Source organism: Hesperophylax consimilis, chromosome 16 (assembly GCF_061612785.1).
Source record: "Hesperophylax consimilis isolate HC1 chromosome 16, BYU_Hcon_1.0, whole genome shotgun sequence".
Lineage (NCBI taxonomy): Eukaryota > Metazoa > Arthropoda > Insecta > Trichoptera > Limnephilidae > Hesperophylax > Hesperophylax consimilis.
The window spans coordinates 7,660,301-7,682,629 of NC_142851.1; the positions used below are offsets into that span (position 1 = coordinate 7,660,301).

The 22,329-nt window shown below is 36.5% G+C and overlaps 2 protein-coding genes across 3 annotated transcripts in view; one reads left to right on the forward strand and one right to left on the reverse strand.

The window, feature by feature from the left end:
* The window catches only part of GluProRS (Glutamyl-prolyl-tRNA synthetase), a 91,260-nt gene that overhangs the window by 63,153 nt on the left and 5,778 nt on the right, over positions 1-22,329 (forward strand). For both annotated transcript variants that reach the window (XM_089640848.1, XM_089640849.1), the window contains 6 exons: positions 10,096-10,338; positions 11,854-11,962; positions 17,309-17,436; positions 18,539-18,709; positions 19,509-19,763; positions 21,733-21,933. In XM_089640848.1, coding sequence (XP_089496974.1) covers positions 10,096-10,338; positions 11,854-11,962; positions 17,309-17,436; positions 18,539-18,709; positions 19,509-19,763; positions 21,733-21,933 — 1,107 coding nt within the window. The remainder of the gene's footprint in view (positions 1-10,095; positions 10,339-11,853; positions 11,963-17,308; positions 17,437-18,538; positions 18,710-19,508; positions 19,764-21,732; positions 21,934-22,329) is intronic.
* On the reverse strand, positions 14,484-16,970 carry LOC149416637 (uncharacterized). The gene is made up of 5 exons (XM_089641253.1): positions 16,447-16,970; positions 16,100-16,301; positions 15,930-16,010; positions 15,679-15,753; positions 14,484-14,869 (listed from the first exon to the last, which is right to left on the reverse strand). Exons 1-5 carry the CDS (start codon positions 16,615-16,617, stop codon positions 14,484-14,486), a joined length of 915 nt encoding a protein of 304 aa, XP_089497379.1. The 5' UTR covers positions 16,618-16,970.

Below are 22,329 nucleotides of genomic sequence, written 5' to 3' on the forward strand. Positions count from 1 at the left end.
CAAGGCATATATCCCTACTTTCAATGTCACTCGCATGGGCCTGGTCAGAGGTATCTCGACCGATCTGTCCATCGAAGAAATTCTGTCTTCACTTTCAACCCCCCAACACATTGGCAATCCCATAAAAGCCAGGAGGCTAAATTACAAGGACTCCTCTGAGGGTATAATTTCCTGGAAGCCCTCCCAATCTGTAGTTATCACCTTTGAAGGTCAATCTCTTCCCTCCCATATATATTTATTCTTCAACTCATTACCAGTTGAAATGTATACTTATCCCACCACTCAATGTTTCAATTGCTGCCGTTTTGGTCATACCAAAGCTGCATGCAGATCTCAACCCAGATGTTTTAAATGTGGAGAAAACCACGCAGCTGACCAATGTCCTTCTTCCTCCTCACCCAAATGTTTTAACTGCTCAGGCTCACATACAGCTATCAACACTTCTTGCCCAGAACAATCTCGCCAAAAAAATATAAAAATTTCTATGGCCTCCCAGAACTTGTCTTTTCTGCAGGCTTCTAAACTATTCCCGCCTGTCAAAAAATCATTTGCTGAGGCTTTATCCAGCAACTCCTCATCCAACCCTCTTCCCTCTTCTACAACAACTTCTTCTCGTTCAACTAAATTCACATACAAAAACGATATCTCTAAACCGGCTCCTGGATACGATCAGCAACAACACAACTCACTGCTCTTAAATCCCAATGGTTCACCTCTTTCAAATGCCACAAATGGGTGTGCAAATAATTATAATCCGTCCTCAATGAACTCTCTAAAACTTTCTGAAAAACTCTCCCAAGACAATTCTTCATTTATCCAAACTCTCATTATGCTTCTAATTGACCTTATTTCTTCTCAAACTAATCTACCGTCCAACGCTGCTACTATTATTTCCACATTAAAATCATTTATTCAAAATGACTCTTCAAGATTTCAAAATACTTCAGTGGAATAGCCGAAGTGCTATTTCTAACAAATCTGATCTCCTTAACCTATTAAATTCCAACTTTATTTCTTTGGCTGCTATCTCGGAGACTTGGTTTACTCCATCCACCCACTTTAATGTGGGAGGGTATTCCTGTCTCCGCGACGACCGCCCGGAAGGTTCGGGCGGCGGTGCTGCCCTTTTTATTAAGAAATCCATATCATTTTCCCCAATAAATAATATCAAACCCCCCAATGCTGACTTCCAAATGGTTGCAGCTAAAATAAAGGACACATCCTTTATTTCAGTCTATCTTCCCCCAACAGCCCACTTCAATAAACAAATTTGGTTGCAAATTGTAAGTCAACTAAGCCCTCCTTTCTTTATATTAGGCGATTTTAATGCCCATTCCCCCGTCTGGGGTTCTGCTTTCTCCGACCGAGATGGTCGAAGTGTGATGGATTTCCTAGATCAATCCAACCTTTTCCTTTTGAATGACGGATCTCCTACTAGGATCTCTCGCCCCAGCACAAACCCCAGTGCAGTGGATCTCTCGATATGTTCTACTAGTCTGGGTTCTCTCTCCTCTTGGGTGGTGTCCCCCGACCCTTGCTCCAGTGATCATTTCCCGATCACCATTACTTATCAAACTTCTTTCCAATCGGACAAATCTCATATTTCGACAAAGATTAAAACGAAACACACCAAATGGGATGAATTTAACTCTCATATGGACAAGTTCCTACTAAATTTACCCGACACCAATATATTTTCCGTCAAAGATGACTATAATAACTTCAAATCAATGCTCATAACTGCAATAAATAAATCAAATCCTCCCCCTAAAACTAAATCTCTTTTAAAAAAACTCCCTCCAACTCCCTGGTGGGATGAGGAATGTTCCAAAGTAGTAAGAATTCGGAAAGCTAAATCTCTTTCCTATCGTTACAATATGACTATGGAGAACTATCTTATATACAAAAACGCTGAATCCAATGCCAAAAGGGTATTGAGGTCAAAAAAAAGATCTGGGTGGTACAACTTCTGCAGTTCAGTATCTCCGAACACTCCAATTTCGGAAGTTTGGTCTATGATCCGAAGATTTCGATCCTCCTTCAGTTCACCATCTCCTCGAGCGTCTCATTCTAAATGGATAGATGAATTCTTGGACAAAATTGCCCCCCCTTCTGTACCTAACTTAGATGAAATAACGCCTATCTATAATACTCCTATGTCTAATCATTGGCTAGACTCTCCATTCACCTTAATTGAGCTAAAAAATTGTTTATCAATAGTCAAGGACTCATCTCCAGGCAGAGATGGTATACCTTACAGCATAATCAAAAATAGTAATGATAATGTTCTAAACCACTTCTTAAGCATCTTAAACAAAATCTTCCAGACTGGTATAATGCCTGATGACTGGAGTTGTCAAATAATCATCCCTATTTTAAAAACAAACAAATCACCAAATTCTGGATCCAGCTACAGGCCGATCGCTCTTTCATCCACCCTCAGTAAACTTTATTAAAAATTAATTAAAAACCGATTAGAATTTTTTGTCGAGAGTAAACAGCTTCTCTCTCCATCTCAATTTGGATTTAGGAAAAAAAAATCCACTCAAGATAACCTTGCCATCATCAGCACTGATATTAATTTATCAATTTCTAAACAGGAAGTTTGTCTTGCCGTCTTTATAGATATAGAAGGCGCCTTTGACAATGTTTCCATCCCAATCCTGAAAAAAAAACTTCTAGGCCTTGGCCTTCCCCCCATGTTTGTTCAATCTATTATTAATCTATTTCTAGATAGAAAAATTTTCATTGAACTTCCAGATATTTCTCCTCAAAGTAGGTCTGTTTGGAAGGGTTTACCACAAGGCGATGTATTGTCCCCCTTACTGTATAATATATACACATATGATATGCATGTCACTATTCCCCCACAAGTAAAAGTTATTGAGTTCGCAGATGACATAGCTTTCTTCTTATCATCCAAAATCATCCCTCTCGCCGTCAAATATCTTAACGAAGCCATGAATGCCCTTTGCACATGGCTCACCTTAAATGGTTTTGAACTTTCAATCCAAAAGACTCAGTGTGTCACCTTCTCAAACCGCCATAAAAATCCCCCCGTTCAAATTTTATTTAAAAATTCTCCAATCCCCAACGCTTCTGAAGTAAAATTTTTGGGAGTAACATTTGATAGGAAACTTAAATGGTCTTCCCATATTAATAATTTAGTTACTAAATGCGAAAAAAATTTAAATATCATCAGATCCTTATCTGGCGTTTGGTGGGGAGCTCACCCTACTTGCATTAAGTTGCTTTACAACGCACTTATTCGAAGCCATCTCGATTATGCCTGCCCACTTTTTAGTACTGCCTCAAAAAATGTACTTGATAAATTAGACAAAATTCAATCTAAATCTTTGCGAATTATAACTGGAGCGATGCAATCGTCACCCATCAATTCCCTTCAAGTAGAATGTTCTGATCCTCCTCTTTATTTAAGGCGTCAACTATTTGCTGACAAATTTGTTCTTAAATGTTTAAATTCTAAATGTCATCAGGTTATCCCCAGCGTCTCGTTGTTCATTGACTCAACCCATTCATCTACAATCAGAGCTTCAACTAAACCTCTTCCTGACATCTGTAAAAATTTTAAGTCTCTCTCAGAGCTTCACATCATCCAAAATGATCTACTTCCCTTATACAAATTAAAATATAGTCACGTCACCCTATCCCCAACAATATTTGAAGGGATCGGAATCCTTAAAAGTCATTCCAATCTCCCGGCCCGAACTGTCAATAATATTTTCAATGACATTATTTCATCTAAATGGCCCAACTTTTCTCTTTTATTTACTGATGGATCCAAATCTCCCGACTCTCCTAACTGTGGTATAGGTATTAACGTTTACCACAATAATTCTAATGACAGAATATTTCATTCAATTTCAAATCAATTTTCAATATTTTCAGCCGAGTGCATTGCAATAATAGAATCTCTCAAATATATAATCAAAAATAATTTCGAACATTCCCTCGTTCTCTCTGACTCTCTCAGTTCCCTCCAAAAACTTAAATCCAGTCCTCTTCTTCATCCTGATGATCACTTTGTATGCCTTATTCGAGAGATGATAGCCTCCATTCAAAGCTCTGGTAAAACTGTAACTCTGATTTGGATTCCTGGACATGTTGGTATCATGGGTAATGATATTGCGGATGCCTTGGCAAAACAAGGAGCGTCCAACCCTGTTGTTACCCTCGTAAACCACATTCCCCTATCTGACATTTTTTCCATCATCAAAGATAGATCCCGCAATGTTTGGGCAGAGTATTGGCACATTGCTAGTCAATCCAAGGGAGCCTGCTATGCCTCAATACAAAGAACTATTCCATCAAAACCGTGGTTTCAGCAATTCCCTCATTTTTCAAAAAAAGAAATTTCTTCACTCATTCGAATGAGGATCGGACATTGTTCCGTTCCTTCCCATCTTTTTAAAATTCACGTTGTTGACTCCCCAGATTGTACATTCTGTGGTCTAGAAGTGGGAACTTTAGATCACATATTTTTTGGTTGTCCCTCTCTAAACAAATATCCTCTCTTCTATCAAGCCTTATCTAAAATTGCCTCCCCTCCATTCAACATCTCATCTCTTCTAAGTCTGAACTCGACTCCAATTTTCATTATAATTTTGAAATTTGCCCATTTAAATAAAATTAATATTTAAATTCACCTTTCATTTCTCAATAATTTTAAATGATGGCCAAGAACACCCTTGAAGGGTGAAAGCCAGAAATAATGTTACAAAAAAAAAAAAAAATTACATAAAGATTTCTTTGATAAAAATAATATTGCACAATTAATTTTAAGCACAATAATTATTTATATTGGAGGACTAACCGTATAGGCCAGTGCAATTAGCGATTCGCGATCGAAGTAATTCCGGTAGTCCCAATTTTTTTATATGTTATATAAACTGATCCCCTGATGTAAAATCTAAGTTTCCGACCTTGGCGCACCTGTGCTCGCACCGCCATTTTGAAAAAACTGGCCGAAATCGGCCAAAATCTAGTTTTTCCCAAATACCTCATTTCCAATGCAAATTTCGACTAAAGTATTTTTACAAATATAATAGAACATAAAATAACCTACAATTTTTGTTGGAACAAATTTCTTCTATCTCTAATAGGTACCGAGGTAGAAAGTCGTAAAGGTGCGTATATTTTTGAAAAAACAAGTTTTTTGCGCGACTAGGTTTGGTTTTTTATAAATACCTCGTTTCCAGTGGAATTTCATGAAAATTTTATTGATACCAATTATGTAGAACATAAAATTTCAAAAAAATCTGTGCAGTTTTTATGTTTATATAGTTTTTTTTACCGATATAAAGAATAAACAAATCTAGGTAGGTACGCACAGAAAATCTATCACGGTTTATTATCACGTTATTAGATTTTTGTTTGCATTTTAAATACATACATCTATAAATTTACTAGAGGGTACTTCGGTATGGGGGGGGGCTACCCTCCCACCCTTCTACTCCTCCCAAAAAAAAGAGGGCTACTTTACGATTCGACGGTCTCATAAATTTTGGTCAGAGATTTGGTCTGACATGACCATCGAACAAACTCTGATGAAATCGATGAAAACCTGGAGGTTTGACCCAAGGACGGGGAATCACAGACAGTTCCATCCTTCGTTGGACTGCTGGATTCGTTTATCTGCATAACATTTGTGAGGGTATCGAGTCATTCTGTGGGATTGAATCAGGAACGTCAGAGCAACATGCAGAGATGAGGCCTACAAGAATTAAGAGGGATGATCGAGACGTTCAAACTCTCATTGATTGGTTTGCTTGCCATGAACCATTTCCTAAAACAAACGTGATTATGTCTATTAGCAGTGGCACAATCGGGGATAGCAAAGTCACTTGTCACATGGCTGAAAATATGGGGAAATTAGCTATGTCTAAAGTTATCAACCAGAACTTTGGAAACCTACACTTAAAACGTAATGATGCGATAGTTTCTCTTGCGGCGGTGACTAGACTAGATTTTTAGATCAACAGTTTACAATGTGGTTCATTTATACATGTGTAATTTACCTAACTGAGAAACCAATTACAGATTTCCGCAATATTCTATTCTATTATGTATTTAAAAACTATACTTACAAGAACTAAAAAATATTAAATTTATCGAAGAAAGCAAACTCTTTGTGGCTTGACATTATACAAAATGAAACAAATACTTTGTTTTAAACCACTTTATTTTAATTTATATTTCGTCGACCGGTTTGGATTGAACCCAAATATTGTATCAAATAAATATAAAGTGGTTTAAAACAAATCATTGTTTCATTTTGTAAAAAATATAACGTTATTCAAGAGGGAGATTATTATAACATGAGATTATTTTAACTGGAGATTATTATAACAAGAGATTATTAAAACAGAAGATTATTATATAAACATAATACTACATAATATATGTCATTACATAATATAATTACATTTTATGTAGTTTGGAACACGTTTAATACATTTTTAATTTAGTTTTTATATTTATTTTGGTTACATTGAAGATAGAATCAGAGAGAATGTTATTATACATATGTTGAACATATTCTTCTAAGACAAGCATTTTTATTTTACTAGATTACATGAGCGTGTGTGCCGTGTAGGTACTTTCAAATCAATTCTGATTAATAAACTCCACATATTATGTTTCTGCTTATCATTCCTTGGTATTATTTATAACTAACCTGTTTTTATTACTTTTATTGTATTTTCTTGTAAGGTTATTAATAGTTTTTGTAATAATATTTGCAATATAAATATGTAAAAATATATTGTTGTCCTCTCCTAAGCACAAGCATCTTATTTATCAGAAAAGTGATTGAAATATTATATAATATTATGTTGTAAATATTGTAACACTAAAAATATTTTTATTTTTAACTTAATGGTATTAATAAGTTTAAGTCATTAATTAAAATATTACAACTTGAGGTTGAACTAATTAAGTTAAATATAAAAACAGATATTATTATATTAAATACGTAACGACAGAAGTGCTGCGTCGGTGGTTTTGTATCCTCGTGACCAATCACGAGTAGATATTATTTTGTATACATAACGACGGCCGTGCTGCGTCCACGCATTTCTTCGATAGTATTGCGTCCCCTGGCCGTTAGCAAATTTGTACATTTTTATGTATTGTTTGAGTCCTTGGTGAAGCAAAACGCCAGATTTGGCAACATTCAGTTAATTTACAACGATGCCATTTAGCACTCAGAACTAAAAAGCGCCTTGCGCGGGTGGACTTTTTTGTAAGATGGTTTACAGTGGACGGTAAATTGATGTCCCGACCTAAAAATGTCCGACCGCCCTCTGCAATGGAGCGAACTGGCGCGTTATGAAATTATACATTTTTACTAAGGATATCGTTGTAAAAAAAATTGTCGCACGCCTGCGCCCAGTAGGTACGTTTGTATACAAGATGCAACAAGATATTCATTCAAACTTCTCACTATCTATAGACAGTTTGTTGTCAGGTCTTGTGTGTTTCTGGATGTCAAAAAAATAAAACTTATACAAACATATATTTTTTACATACCGCACAAAAGTCTCAACCGCTCCCGTCTGGAACAGCGAGACTGTGGCATCCCCAATCTGAGTACTAGGGTGAAGGTATTGGGGAGGGGAAGAGATATGTGGAAAAGTACCTGGTTATTTAGATCTGGTCGCTAAACACGGCAAAAGCTTAAAATAACGTTTCCATTCGGAATGGTGATCTCACACCAGGGCGATACTAAGAATATATATTTCACTCTGGAACGTGCCGCAAACACACTTTATATTATTTCTAATGTATTAATTGTGAAATAACACAAACAAATAAAAAATTATTTCCGCACGCCGGGTTTGACCGTCAGATTACGAGCTTCGGATTGCGAGTCGAGAGTCTTACCCCTCAACCACAGATGCTGTAATTAATTTATTAATTCACTATGAACGTGAAAACTTCACTAGAAGAGTAAGAAATATTTTTTGTTGTTTGTGTATTTGTTTATTTATTTATTACGCCTAATGGACTTTTACATTCTAGTTTAATAGTTGAGTATCGCAGTTATTATAAATTCTTCAAAATTAAAACAATATAGAAAACAAAATACAATAAAAAAATAAATAAATGTTACAACAAAAGCGTATAATAAAATAAGATACATTGGTAAAAATAATAAGAAGTCTCACATAAGTAGATATTCAAAATAAACAAAAGATTGCAAAATTTATAGATGTCTATTTGTCTCGAAATATAAAAGAATTAAAATAAACAAAAAATATTGATTATTTTTAAGGTGAAATATATCTCCCAGATCAGAATAAATTATGTAATCATGGGGTTATATAATATAAGGGGCATAACAACGGCCTAAATGTGCCTAAATTATTGAAGTCTTTTGAAACTCTCAAAACAAATCCAAGAGTCTTAAGGGCCTTATATACGGAAGACGTAAAAATTAAATCGACATTCAAAACGCCATGTAACAAACAAATAATATACATTCGGACGCCAGAATAAATTATTCAGTATGGACGTGAAAACTTTATTAGAAAAGTCAGCAATATACGGAAGACGTAAGAATTACATTAGAGTGAAGGGACGTGAAACCTATATTAAAAGGAACCTTCAATATACAAAAAATATACACCTGGACGTGAGTATGTACGTGACGCTAGAAATGTATGAAAGTGTAATAAACATCAAAACCTGCATTATTATGAATATTAAAAAAATATGATACTAGCGATTATTGTGAGTAAAACATAGTGCAATATTCACAAAAACAATCTAAAAAAAAGAACTAGAAGTGCTGGACGCCCAAAGACGGATTTACGAACGGACGCAATAAATGTTGTGGGACCTATATATATATATATATATATATATATATATAAACTTTAATACATGGTAAATGAACAAAAATAGAAATTGCATTCAAGTTACATACTTTCAAACTGGTAAGTTTTTAGATTCTCACGGCCAAAAGCATTTTTGTTGTTTGTTTTTGGGGTGTTATGCCGTGTTGCGCTAACTCCTTCTTTAGCCGACGTTTCGGACAGCGTTGCAGTGTCCATCATCAGGGCAGATCCGGTAGATCTTCGGATCTACCGGATAACCGCGCAACACGGCATAACACCCCAAAAACAAACAACAAAAATACTTTCATACTGTCCATGTTAATAAACATAATTAACACGACAGTTTGCTAGTAACTAATAACAATTAACAAGTGTTAATAAACATAATTTTTGTGTCTCCCATATTTTGAATACTCTTTTCTCTCTCTTTTTTTTTAATTTTCTTTTTTCATTGTTTTATTTTTTCTTTCCTTCTTGCATTGTATTTATTATTTATTTTGGGTACATCATTTATGTTAAGCAATTGAGCTTGTTATTATTTCATATATTTTTTATTTTTTAAACCTACAAACACAATTTTAATGTTTCTTATGTTTTAAATGTTTTATTTTTGCCCTAATTTGTCTACAAAATATATGTAATTATACTGCTACCCGGCTCAGAACAGATATTGTCTAGAGAGTCGGGTAGCGCACATGATTTTGTTAATAACCTTAAATAAAAATTATTAAAAAAAAAAATTAAAAAAAATAGAACACTAAGTTCTGTTTTTATGAAAAACTCTTTTGCCAATATCTCTAAATAGTATAAAACAAAGTCAATATCCGTGTCTGTCTGTTTGTGCGCTTAGTTCTTCTAATCTATGCAACAGGGTTTTCACTATCATTGAGAGAATTACTTCCGGAAGGTATATATATACAATACATGGATATTAGATTTATTAAAAGTAGACAAAATTTGAGCAACGCTGGGTACATGTCACCTAGTTAATCATATTTTGATGATTATGTGATGTCTGTGTGCCTGGAGAGTGATCAATTTTATCTTCTTTCAGGGAAAATTAGTCAAACATTTTCACGTGTCAAAAATACTTTCTTGAACAGTAACATAATTTTTTTGTCTCTCTGGAGCCTAGGAGTCGAAAGATCTTAGTTTTCTCTCAAATCGATGTAGATCAAACTTATACTTTTATAATACAAATACTTTCCATAACCAAAATGCTTTTGCCACCCAGGTGCAGACCCTCCTCGCCTTGAAAGCGGAATTCAAACAGGTGACTGGCGCAGATTGGACCCCCAACACCAAGCCATCAGCTCCCGCCCCAACCGCCGCCCCCGCCCTTGCCCCCGCCATGTCAGCCCCCGCAGCTGCCGGCGTCAGCGAGGCCGACAGCGTGCTGCTGAAGATCAGCGCGCAGGGAGACCGGATCAGACAGCTCAAAGGAGAGAAAGCGGACAAGAAGACTCTAGATCCGGAGGTTTGTATTCATTGCTAGAATAATAATAATGCCCAAAACACACTAGCATACCTCTTTAACTACTTAATTGCCTCGGTCCACAATAAAGAACCTTTGCGAGAATTGAAACTTGAGATCGCGCGAAAAAATAGTCCTGCATTGCTCACTCATTTACTTTTAGTATTTTTATTTACAGGAGGATGGAAATGAATCTTCGTGTCCCGTATAGGTACTGAATTCTTCTTTTTTTTAAGATTAACAATGACAACACTGATATTTTCAGAGTTACAACATTCCAAAATTCACTGACATTTGATGAATTTTTTAAGTAATCGCCGCTCGATTACCCGACAACTACTGTAATCTACCGTTATTTTTACTACATAGTTGAAGCACAAAATCAAGCTCTACCATTCGCTGGTATTCGTATGTCTAATTCAGTAGTTAAGCGGTAAGCTTTCTACACCTAAGCGCAACGGGTTGAGTTATTATACTCTTATACACTCAGTTACTATACTGCCATCTAGCTAGCTCTCGCTGACCGTTTTATCGTTCACCAGGATTCATTTCGAATTCAGACATTTCAGTTAGTCCTCTTTGTAGTCTAACATATATTATGTTTTTGTCTGCTTAGTTTACAATGAATCAATGAATTCTTCTCGCAAGTGTAGACACGACAACTTTAACATTAAACCGGTACAAAATTTCACAAAACAACTGTTTTTTACAAAACATGTATTTTTTTAATTTTTGGTATATTTTATATCTATGCACCATAGAGAACCAAATTGATAGACTATCCCGAAAAAGAGAACAAACCAAGTTAGCACAGAGCGGGGAGGCGGCGTGACCGTCTCCCTTTCTATAATTTTTGAATAAATTAATCTGATGTATATCTGAACTACACAGGCAACTCGCATTCTAATATCACCAAATTTAGTCTGCGGAAATATTAGTCCTTTTTACAACGACGCGCAAATTCCAAATTGGGTAAACAAAAGTTCGGGCTTGTTTCCAAAATTGAATATTTGGTCACACTATTTAGTTAGTCACTTTTAAAAATGTGTTATAATTTACCCACTTCACTCATTTTTAGTGTTGCCACACTAGTCGTGTAATTAAAAACAAACATTCACATCCTGCGCAGTGAAGTCCCACAGTGGGTTGCGCTGCAAATCATTGCATTACTTTTTTGCGCCGGGTTTGGTTATTTCAATGTTATTTTATATATATATTTGGCCGTCAAAACACGACTGATGTCATAGTTTATTCCTGGTGCCAAAAATATGGTCACGTGGTTTGCCTCCACTTAATTGAAATGATTCCCAGATTTCATGTTAGGGCAAGTCTATGAATTTGGATGTCTATGGTATGCACTTTAATCTGCCATTTTCACTTATTGGACACTCCTGGTTTTTCTTGGTCACGCATATAACATACTTCTATTAGTTTGGCTCTTGCGTGATTATTTTGTGAGAAGAATGATTTTTGCACATTAGTATTGGAAAAGCAAAATATAATCTTTATTATTTTTAGATTCAGAATCTGCTCGCACTGAAAGCTGAATACAAGAAGGTGGCTGGTGTTGACTGGAATCCCAATATCAAGCCCGCTGGAACGGCCGCTGCACCAGCACCAGGCAAAGGTAAGAACACTATTGCATACATTATCATATTATCCAGTTAGGAATACAGTCAAACCCCCTTACAAGGTTCCCTCTTGCTTTCATGTGGAACCCTAGAAATAGGGGACTTTTCTACAACTCTCATTATTTCATTAATTGCAGTTAGCCAATAAGGATGCTCCATTTCACTGGCCATATCTCTGAACCAATTATAACTACAGTTATATTATATTATCAGTAAAAGGTTTTGGTATTCATACAAATGATACTCCGAGAGAGATTACTTTGTTATTGTAGTTACGAGCTGAGATGTGAGAGGGAGATCTAACTAAAACATGGGCTTTTATACAACTGTAATCTGTCTGTCTCCCTCTACACTAACACCCGTATTCAGAGTCGATCCTTTAGTTCAAGAAACCTTCCTTTCCTTTAAAAAACACCGTTTTATATTCAGAGACACGCCTAAAGTCGGTGTGACGTCACTTAGTAAGGAAGCTACCTTTCTCAAGATTTCAAAAAATTTTGTATTCAGAGACGTCACTATGGAAGTCTCTACGACACTGCGCACGCGCATACTTGCTTACTTTGACTTTTAGCTGTCAAAACTCGAGGTTGGTGGGTAGGGTACCTTTGCTTTGCTAAGTCGGTGATTTGTTCCCAGTTGTTGCGGTTGTTGCTGTTGAAAACATAAAACAATGGAGATGCAGATTATGGAAATGGAGATCATGGAAATGGATAACGAGTTTTTGGATTACATCGTTGATCCATACAATACACGTGACGACGTTGGCACGGACAATATGGGCAGCGTGCGGCGTTATTTACGCGATTTTGAAAATCCCGTGGAGTTTTACAGTGACCGACAATTTAAGGATCGTTATCGGTTGGAGAAAACAACTGTAATGCATATATTAATTCCTCTATTATTTCCGAATTACGCTTTAGTTAATAATAGAGGCTTGCCCATACCTCCTGTTATTCAGGTAGCTATCGCGCTGCGATTCTACGCTACTGGTAATTATCAGGTAAATGCGTCTTTTTTACTAGATATCTATTGTCAAATTATGTTCTACTTTTGTGAAACGAAAATATTACATTTTGTGATGCTGAAACTTGTTATTTACATTATGTCTGTACTGATTTGAAATCGACAAAGAATGAAAGAATGCATATATTATTTAATGAAAACATGATGTCAACCTAAAATTAACCAGATGCCCTTAGATGTACAAAATATCTAGATGGAGTGTTCATCTTGTATTATTTTCAATGTTCATTAACTACCTACATATTTTTATATGATTCCAGATTGTTGCGGGAGATCTACACAAACTGAGCCAACCAACCTCCAGCAGAGTAGTGCAAAAGATTTCCTCCAGATTGGCGCAACGGATAACTGAATTTATTCATTTTCCTCAACGGCCCCAGGACTACGCTGAAAATCGGAAACTCTTCTATTCAAGAGCCCAATTTCCAGGAGTCGTCGGATGTATTGACTGTACACACATTGCCATCAAGAGCCCAAGCCGAACAATAGGGGAATCTTTTCGCAACAGGAAAGGATGGTTCTCCTTGAATGTGCAAGCTGTGTCAGGTCCACGTTTGGAATTTTTGGACATAGTTGCCAGGTGGCCTGGTTCTACCCACGATTCCAGGATATTTCAAAACAGCGCGTGCCGCCTAAAGTTTGAGGAGAAAAGGATTACAGGCATTCTTCTCGGGGACAGCGGATATGGCCAGACAAATTATATGTTCACACCAGTATTAAATCCTGCAAATGAAGGGCAAGAAAAATATAATAAGGCGCAAATTTCCACACGGAATGTAGTCGAAAGATTATTTGGTGTATGGAAGAGGAGATTTCCTTGTCTGAGGAGGAAATTAGAAAATAAACTAAGTAATACTACAAACATTATCTTTGCGTGTGCCATTTTGCATAATTTATGTATATCGTCAAACGACCAGCATTTTGGGCGGTTTGAGGGTATAAATATACCTGTCAATTCGGTGGTGCAGTCTGCTTCAGGCAGAACGATAAGAGATGCATTTATCCAAAGACATTTTACGTGATGTGTAATGAACTGTGAAAGGACACCATATATGTAATGAATAGTGACGTCAGTAATTGTGCCGTGTAATGAACTGTGAAAGGACACCATATCTAATGTATAATAATTGTGCTGTGTAATTAACTGTGAAAGGACACCATATATAATGTATAGTAATTGTGCTGTGTATTGAACTGTGAAAGGACACCATATCTAATGTTATGACTAATGAAGTCATATTTTTTAATGCATAGTAATTGTGCTGTGTAATGTCATGCTGTGAAAGGACACCTTATCTAATGTAATGAGTAGTGAAGTCATATTTTTTATAATATGTTATAATTATGCTGTGTATTGAATTATGAAAGAGCACAAGGGTTTATCTTAAATATATACCTATGTATGTATTAATAATGTCCATTATCAAAAAAATTGAAACAGAATGGAAAATAAATAAAACATTTATTGGAGATTAATATATTTTTTATTCATATTTATTTATTGGCGAGCTCTTTTTCCAATTCTGCCTTCGCTCTTCTTATTTGTAGTTCTATAAGTTCGTTCTGCAGACGAGCTCCTTTCGACTGCTCCCGAGCAGTCTCGATCTGCTCCCGGGCAATCTGCTGGGCAGTCTCCCTCTGCTCCCGGGCAGTCTCCCTCTGCTCCCGGGCAGTCTCGATCTGCTCCCGGGCAATCTGCTGGGCAGTCTCCCTCTGCTTCCGGGCAGTCTCCTTCTGCTCCCGGGCAGTCTCTCTCTGCTCCCGGGCAGTCTCCATCCTTACTACGTGCATTTCTTCATCGTACTTTGTTAGATTGGTGCTTCTGAGGCAACGCACTTGGCCCTCGTCCCGAACCACCTGCCCACTAGATGGTATCAAGTCTGAAACAACACAAAATTACAAGCTGATTAGTGAAACAACACAAAATTGCAAGCTGATTAGTCATCAATGTAAATAACAGGTTTATTTGTGTAAATAACACTCTGTGCCCCATGACATAGTGCACAGTCGGGAAACACGCCAAACACGCGCCCAACATATTTATTTATTTACACAGTAAAGTAAGTAAGTGTAAAGTAAATATAAAGTGCAAACTATAAATTACAAGTAAAAATTAAAATTTAAAGTAAGAAAAAAAACAGTAAAAATGTAGAAATATAAATTATCTCTAAAAGGTACCCACAAAGATTTAAATATAAAAAGTAAGAAATCCTGGATTATGTCATCCGATTTGATAAATTTTTCAAGTACCTATGATTTCTAGTACATTAAATAGTTTTGGAGTGCAGTACTGGTAGGCATATTATGTTTACATGATGTATTATCGTGGTACCTACTAGCAAACAAATTAAGTTTAATGCATCTTTTGTATGAGGCCAGATTACCGACGAAGTGATCGATATTAGCATATTCATTGCATGTACACGGATGACATTTGTCATCAACAGCTCGGCTGTGGAACGATTTGCTGGCCTCTGTTTTTCCTCCCTCCTACAACATTGGTCTCTTCAAGACCCATTTTCACTCCTTCCTCAAAAACATTCCCCACACAGCATCTTCAACAGGGCCCCTCTTTCTTTATGGTGGAAAACGAGAGGTTAAAGTAAAGCTCTCCGAACTCCGAGCATTATTTGAACCTTTGTACGAAAATGCAAGTAATCACAGCAAATAGAGAGGTAAATATAATCACCTTTCTTGGCTATAATGCGACGTGTCTTCGTCTTGAGCTGGGGCGTTGAACTTTCCTCCGGTGTTTTTGTTATATCTGAAAATTAAAAACACTTTTGCAATATTTCTATCTCGAAAATTATTTAAGATTTAGCATGACAACTGATAAAATTATGTAATAAGTTCCTACAGAGAAATGCGAACACTACCATCTAACAACAAATCACATTTTGAATTGATAAGAATCAATTATATTATCAAAAATTGACTTACCAAACACCGGCACTTCCGTCGACTGGTCAGTCCATGGCATGCTGAATAAAGCAGACGTGCTGGTGCTGGGCACAGCGGTATCTGAAACTTAAACAATACTTTATAAGAAATAAGGTCAAAGTTAAATAAACAAGTAGCCAAAATATTTCACATAACTTTCTTAAACTAACCGCGATCGCTGTCGTTGCTAAAGCTCAGTTCAACGTTGGTGGCCAAGTCCAGCACGCTGTCAACGGGATGATGCTCATCAGAGACAGTTGGCGACAGCCTGCCCCCTCCCGTCTTCATCCTGCTCCTCTTTTCCTCGCAGAGCTCCATCTTCCTTTTTGACTTAATGTTGTCCCAGCATTTCTTAAGCTGCGCTTGGGTCCGCTAAGAAGGAATTCAATAATACAGTATTATAATAGTATTACGGAATCGGAACAATAGAAGAGTATGTATATGAATGAAAAAAGAGTATCCCTGTGGGGAAACGGCGTGATGGCTAGTTAGTATTTCAATTACAAAAGATACAAACCTTTTGATTGCCGGCGATTGAGTTGAAATCATCTGTCAACTTGGCCCACGCATTTTTCTTCTCGCCAAGTTGCAGATGATTAGTCGAAATGCTGGCAACGGCAGGATATGTGTTTATTAAATCTAATAAACATTGCCTTTCACTCGGCGTGATTATAATACGAGAATTCATTGTTTAAAAAGGAAACTTTCGAGACACTCAACTGAAGATGTAACAGAGACTTTTGACAGGCCGATGTTATTTACTTATTTACGACAGACGCTTGAACTAAATCCATAGACAACAGCATAGATAAACACACAGATTGTCCCAAAACGGGGCATGTTGTTTCCGTAGAAGCAGGACATCGACAAGTTTCGGATGACGTCACACCTTTCTTTCGGCGTAGACAAAAGGTCTCTACCTGAGGAAAGGAAGCTCAAAGTGTGGACTCTGTATAGAAGCGTTAAAGGTAAGGACGGTTCTTACCTTTGCTTAGGTAAGGCTGACACTTGACTTAGACAACTTTAAGGATCGACTCTGAATACGGGTGTGAGTCAAGCACCTGACTTTATTGTCTCACATCTATGATAGTAGTTCCTAATTACAACAAATTAGTGAAATCCCTACGCTTATTTATATGACTTGTTTACAGGAGTTGCGCGCTAACTAAGTAGACTTTTATTGGAACTCGAATACGCGACAAGAGTTAAGAAGTTGATGTTTTTCGTCCCTTGAGAACTGAAATAAGTTAAATACCTAATCTAATCCACTTGTCATAAGCTTATCCCAGATAATAGTTTTTGTTTTCGATCTTTCGAAGAACCTTGAAGGTAGTTTCACTGCATCTTGAAAAAAATGTAACAAATAATATAATATTTAGGTCCTGAAAAGCCTCAAGCTGATGCCCCTAAGGTTGCCGAGCAGTCTCCAGCGGTGGCAGCGCTCACCGCCAAAGTCAACGACCAGGGGATTGTGGTGAGAGACCTGAAGGCTGCTAAAGCCAAGAAGGTGAGTCAACGCCATTCATACATCAGGAGAACAAAACCAGCGTAACTTGGGAGTGGTTGGTTTTTCATGATAATCTAAGAAAAAAATCCTAATAAAGTTTTTTTAACAAAGCAATTCTATTTACCAAAAAAAAAATCCCATTTTCAAAGCCATAGTAAAATTAAATATTCATTTAGACTTAGAAAAAGTCAATAGATATTGCACATAAATAAAAATCGGATGTGTTTATCCGAGACACTATCTAGGTTACAAACCAATTCTTTAAAACTTTGTGATCATTCAAAAAGATATCTGTAAAAAAATTAGTTGCAAGGTAATATTGTTAATTCTGAATTTCAAACACGAGACAAATATGACTTATAATAATTAAATCCCAATGGTCGAGTTGATAAAGACATTGTCCCGATAAGATAGAGATCCTGGGTTCGATTCCCAGTTGAAAACATTATCTTTTTATTTTCTGTGTCTTGTTCTGTTTCATGTTTCATTTAGATTTGTTAATATTATCTTCTTCTTCAATAACCATATTACTGTATTTATTAACAGGAAATCATCATATAATTTATTTTTTACTAGTGGACTCCCTTAATGCTTCACTATTGCTAATGTCTTTCTCGGGCGTCTCCGACTTCTTCCACAATTCACTACTGTATACCACAATGTTACTGTTAAAAAAATACATTACATCGACTTTAATTCCATTCCGGTGCAGACAAACTTTGAAATTTTCAGCAATATCGGTCGAATACTTTTTGAGTTTTGTGAGCACTAACGTATACAGGCTGAATTTTTATATATTAAAATTGTGAAGTTCACTTATTTAGCCGAATGGAAAATATAATAAAACCCAAGAATATTTTCATATTTCTTTTTTATATATTTTCATTAGAGTGAAATAAATAAACATTTCTCAGAATATAAGAATATATAGCTAAGTTACAAAAATATCATTTTGCAAAAAAAAAATTTAAAATTTTGAAAGTTAAAAAAAAAATAGTGTCAGCGTGCTTTTAGTTTTTTGATTTTCCCACTGGCACACTACGGAGTACCAGGTCATGGGAGGGTGGCATTCCAAGGGTTAATGAAATGATGATGATTCCAGGAAGATGTAGACGCAGCTGTGAAGACTCTACTGGAGCTGAAGGCCGAGTACAAGAAGGTGGCGGGTTCGGACTTCCCCGTGGCCGGAAAGGGCCCCCGCTCCTCTGCCCCGGCCGTCGCACAACCTAAGAAGGAGAAGTCTCCACCGGTGAAGAAGGAAAAGAAAGTAGAGGTAAAATATTATTTACTAATTCGGCAACTTTACAAATCTTTTTTCTGATTGTTTAAAAAATTCAATTTGAAATTTCATGGTGTTCAAATGCTGCCTGACCCATTGGCACTATATCACCCCTCAGTGTTGGGGGATGCCAAGACCCAGAAGTATGATGGCACCAGGGCTGACCCTACGCCGGCACAAATGGAGCAGTCAGCTCCGGGCGCCAAATTGCCAAGGCGCCGTTGATAATACCTCACCTAACACATCGCCCTTAAGATTATTCTTCATAAAAATGGCGCTAAACGAAAACACAAATCATTTAAATATCATTAATTACAGTGATCTCTTACCTAGGAGTCTACTGGTTTTGACAAGGGGCGCCAAGATGTTACTTGCGCCAGGTACCATTTGGCCCAGGGCAAGCCCTGAATGGCACCCTCCATGTGGGATATGCTGTGAAGTGAGGTGGAGGAATCGGGGGAGATTTTTTTTTCTATTTCCCCCACACAGGAGGCAGCTTTAAATGAAATCCTCAGCACGGGAGATCCCAGTGAGGATATCATTATCTCTATATGTTACTAAGAAAAGAAGACAATAAATCATTATTATTATCTTTGGGGATGCTGTGTGTATTCACATTGAAATTTTTTTTTTCAAAATAAGATTTTAAGTCATTTTTATCGAAGTTTTATCAATGTAGCTTAACCTTTATGATAGTTTTCAAGAGATGGCAGTATAATATGCCATAAAAAATATATATTTATAGAAAAAAAAATATGATTACAAAAATAAAAAAATAATAATAACTCTCCAGGCTCCCAAGGAAGAAGGCTCCGGGCCCAAGAAGCAGACGCGCCTGGGCCTGGAGGCGGCCAAGGAAACGGACCTGTCGGACTGGTACTCCCAGGTGATCACCAAGGGCGAGATGATTGAGTACTATGACGTGTCGGGCTGCTACATCCTGCGGCCGTGGTCCTACGCCGTGTGGGACTCCATCCGCGAGTACATCAGCAAGGAAATTCGGGGTATGGGCGTCAAGGATTGCTACTTCCCCATCTTTGTTTCTAAGGTAATTACTAAAATACGTAAATAGTTATGTGAACAGTAGACCTCACTTAAAATTACTTTTAAATTTTTTCTTATTTAATAAATTAAATCGAAAATTTCCTCTGAAATCATAAGATTTTTAAGTAGGTACTTAAATACCTACCTACTTAATTATAAACCATATATTTTATTTTATTTCGAATAATGAATTATACATTTTGTCCAAAGATATGTTACTATTTTTATCGCAATAATTCTTTTTTCGAACTTTCTTCAGGTGGTAGGTACCATAATATTGAAAAAATTCGAATAAGTCCAAATTAGCAAGATGATTTCATATTTAAAAAAAAAAAAAAAAAACAATTGATTCAACACACTAAGGACGGGTTGTTTCGGAGAATCTGAACAATTCATCAAATTTCAACATTCATTTTCAAGTTCTGTGAAAGATATTTTCAAGTTCTGTTTTTATTTCAGTTTTGTCAAGCAACTAGCCTACAGTGATATAAAAACAGAACTTGAATAAGTCTTTCACAGAACCCGAAAATGAACGTTGAAATTTGATGAATTGTTCAAATTCTTCAAATTTTTAAGTTCTGTGAAAGATTTTGTTATTATTTCAGTTCTGTCAAGCAAGTAGCCTATAATGATATAAGAACAGAAATTGAAAAGGACCTTCACAGAACCCAAAAATGAATGTTTAAATTTGATGAATTGTTCAAATTCTATGAAACAACCCATCCTTATTTGTGGATGGTTTGAAAACTCGGCTACCACGGGGAGCATTTGTATACGGCTTTTACATATGATAACTTACAAGACATAACTATAACACGAAATTAGAATTGCGAGCTTATAAAACAGCAAGGGATAGTAAATAGAAGTTAAGTACATGTGTAAATAGAGATCCTGTTTAAGTAATACAATACGATTGGATTGGTTTTATTATTTCTACATATACCTGAATACATTCCCTACAGTCAAAAGGTGTTTTAAAAAAAACAATGATCTTTATTCTACATACTTTGAAAACTAAAATATTTTCACTTTCGCAATTTTTTATTTTTTTTTATTTTTTATAGTGAGTACCTCACAAGAGTCCCAACTGCTCCCGTCTGGAGCCAGTGAGACTATGGCATCCCCAATTGGGGGATGTTGTGAGGCTGAAGGTAAGTGGGGAAGGGAAAGAGGAAGGTGGGGAAGTACCTGGCTATTCAGGTATAGTCACTAAACACGGCTAAAGCCATTTGGAGCAACTTTTCAATTCTGAATGGTGGTCTTACACCAGGGCGATACTGGAAGTATCTTCCACTCTGGAACGTGCCGCAAATATACTATATATTATTTTAATTAATTAATTGTGAAATAACACAAATTAATCAAATAAAAATTATTTGCGCACGCCGGGTTCGAACCCGCGACCTTCGGAATGGCAGTCCAATGCGTTACCACTGGACTATGCCGGCCGTCAATGCCGATTTATGTTAAATTATTTCATAAGCTGCCATAGAGGCTATTTCTTGGTATTTGTCTATTTGGTGGTAGTAGGAGATTTTCAAATATTATCAGTTTATTTGTAACCCGGGAATGTTTGTCTTCTTACTTTTTAAAGAAAAAAAAAGCAAGCGATTCTGATAGTTTCCTCTACAGTTTTCAAAGCATAAAGATTAAAATTGCATCGAAAGCAATTCCAGTGTGGACAGTATTAGAGCTCAAACATGTACACGAGCACCAAACACGGTTGTAAAAATTGGAGCTCTCATGTGCTCGAAAAACGGTCCGCTGGTTAATGTATGTAAAATATGTACATGAATATCGATGTTAATATTGATAATGTCGCTTTAATCCTTGAATTAAACTTGTAAGTTGAATTTTCATTTCACACTTAACATTTTTGTCTACCATACCATTGATAAAGTTTTGTGGAATTGATAAACAGGAGCAGAAGAGTAAACATAGAATTGTGATTTTAATTAACATAACGTGTACAGGCAGCCCTGGAGCGCGAGAAGGACCACATAGCGGACTTTGCCCCCGAGGTGGCGTGGGTCACCAAGAGCGGGGACAGCGATCTTGCCGAGCATATCGCCATCCGCCCAACCTCCGAGACCGTCATGTACCCCGCCTACGCCAAGTGGATCCAGTCCTACAGAGACCTGCCCATGCGCCTCAACCAGTGGAACAATGTTGTGGTAATTTATACTACACATTACTTCATATGTGTATTTCTTATTGAGTTCTTGCCTCATTGTCCAATACCAGACACCTGTACCTTCTGTACACCTGTAATTAACTTTGCAAAATCAGTGTACAAGGAAGATGCAATCACACATTGTATTGATTATTCAACCGTCCCTTGAAATCGTCAGCTGAAATAATGTTCAACTAGTGTGATTTGCAATCTGTGTACGCTGATTATTACAGTTGTTAACGAACACTGACATTTTTTTTAAATCCGCAATTGCTGGAGTGGTTAGTTGATACATTATTCATCTTTACAGTTGAAAAATCACTATGCTTTATTTGGTGATACTAGTTTCAATAGTTGAGCTAAATCTGTAAGTTAAAATGAATGTATGTATTAAAGT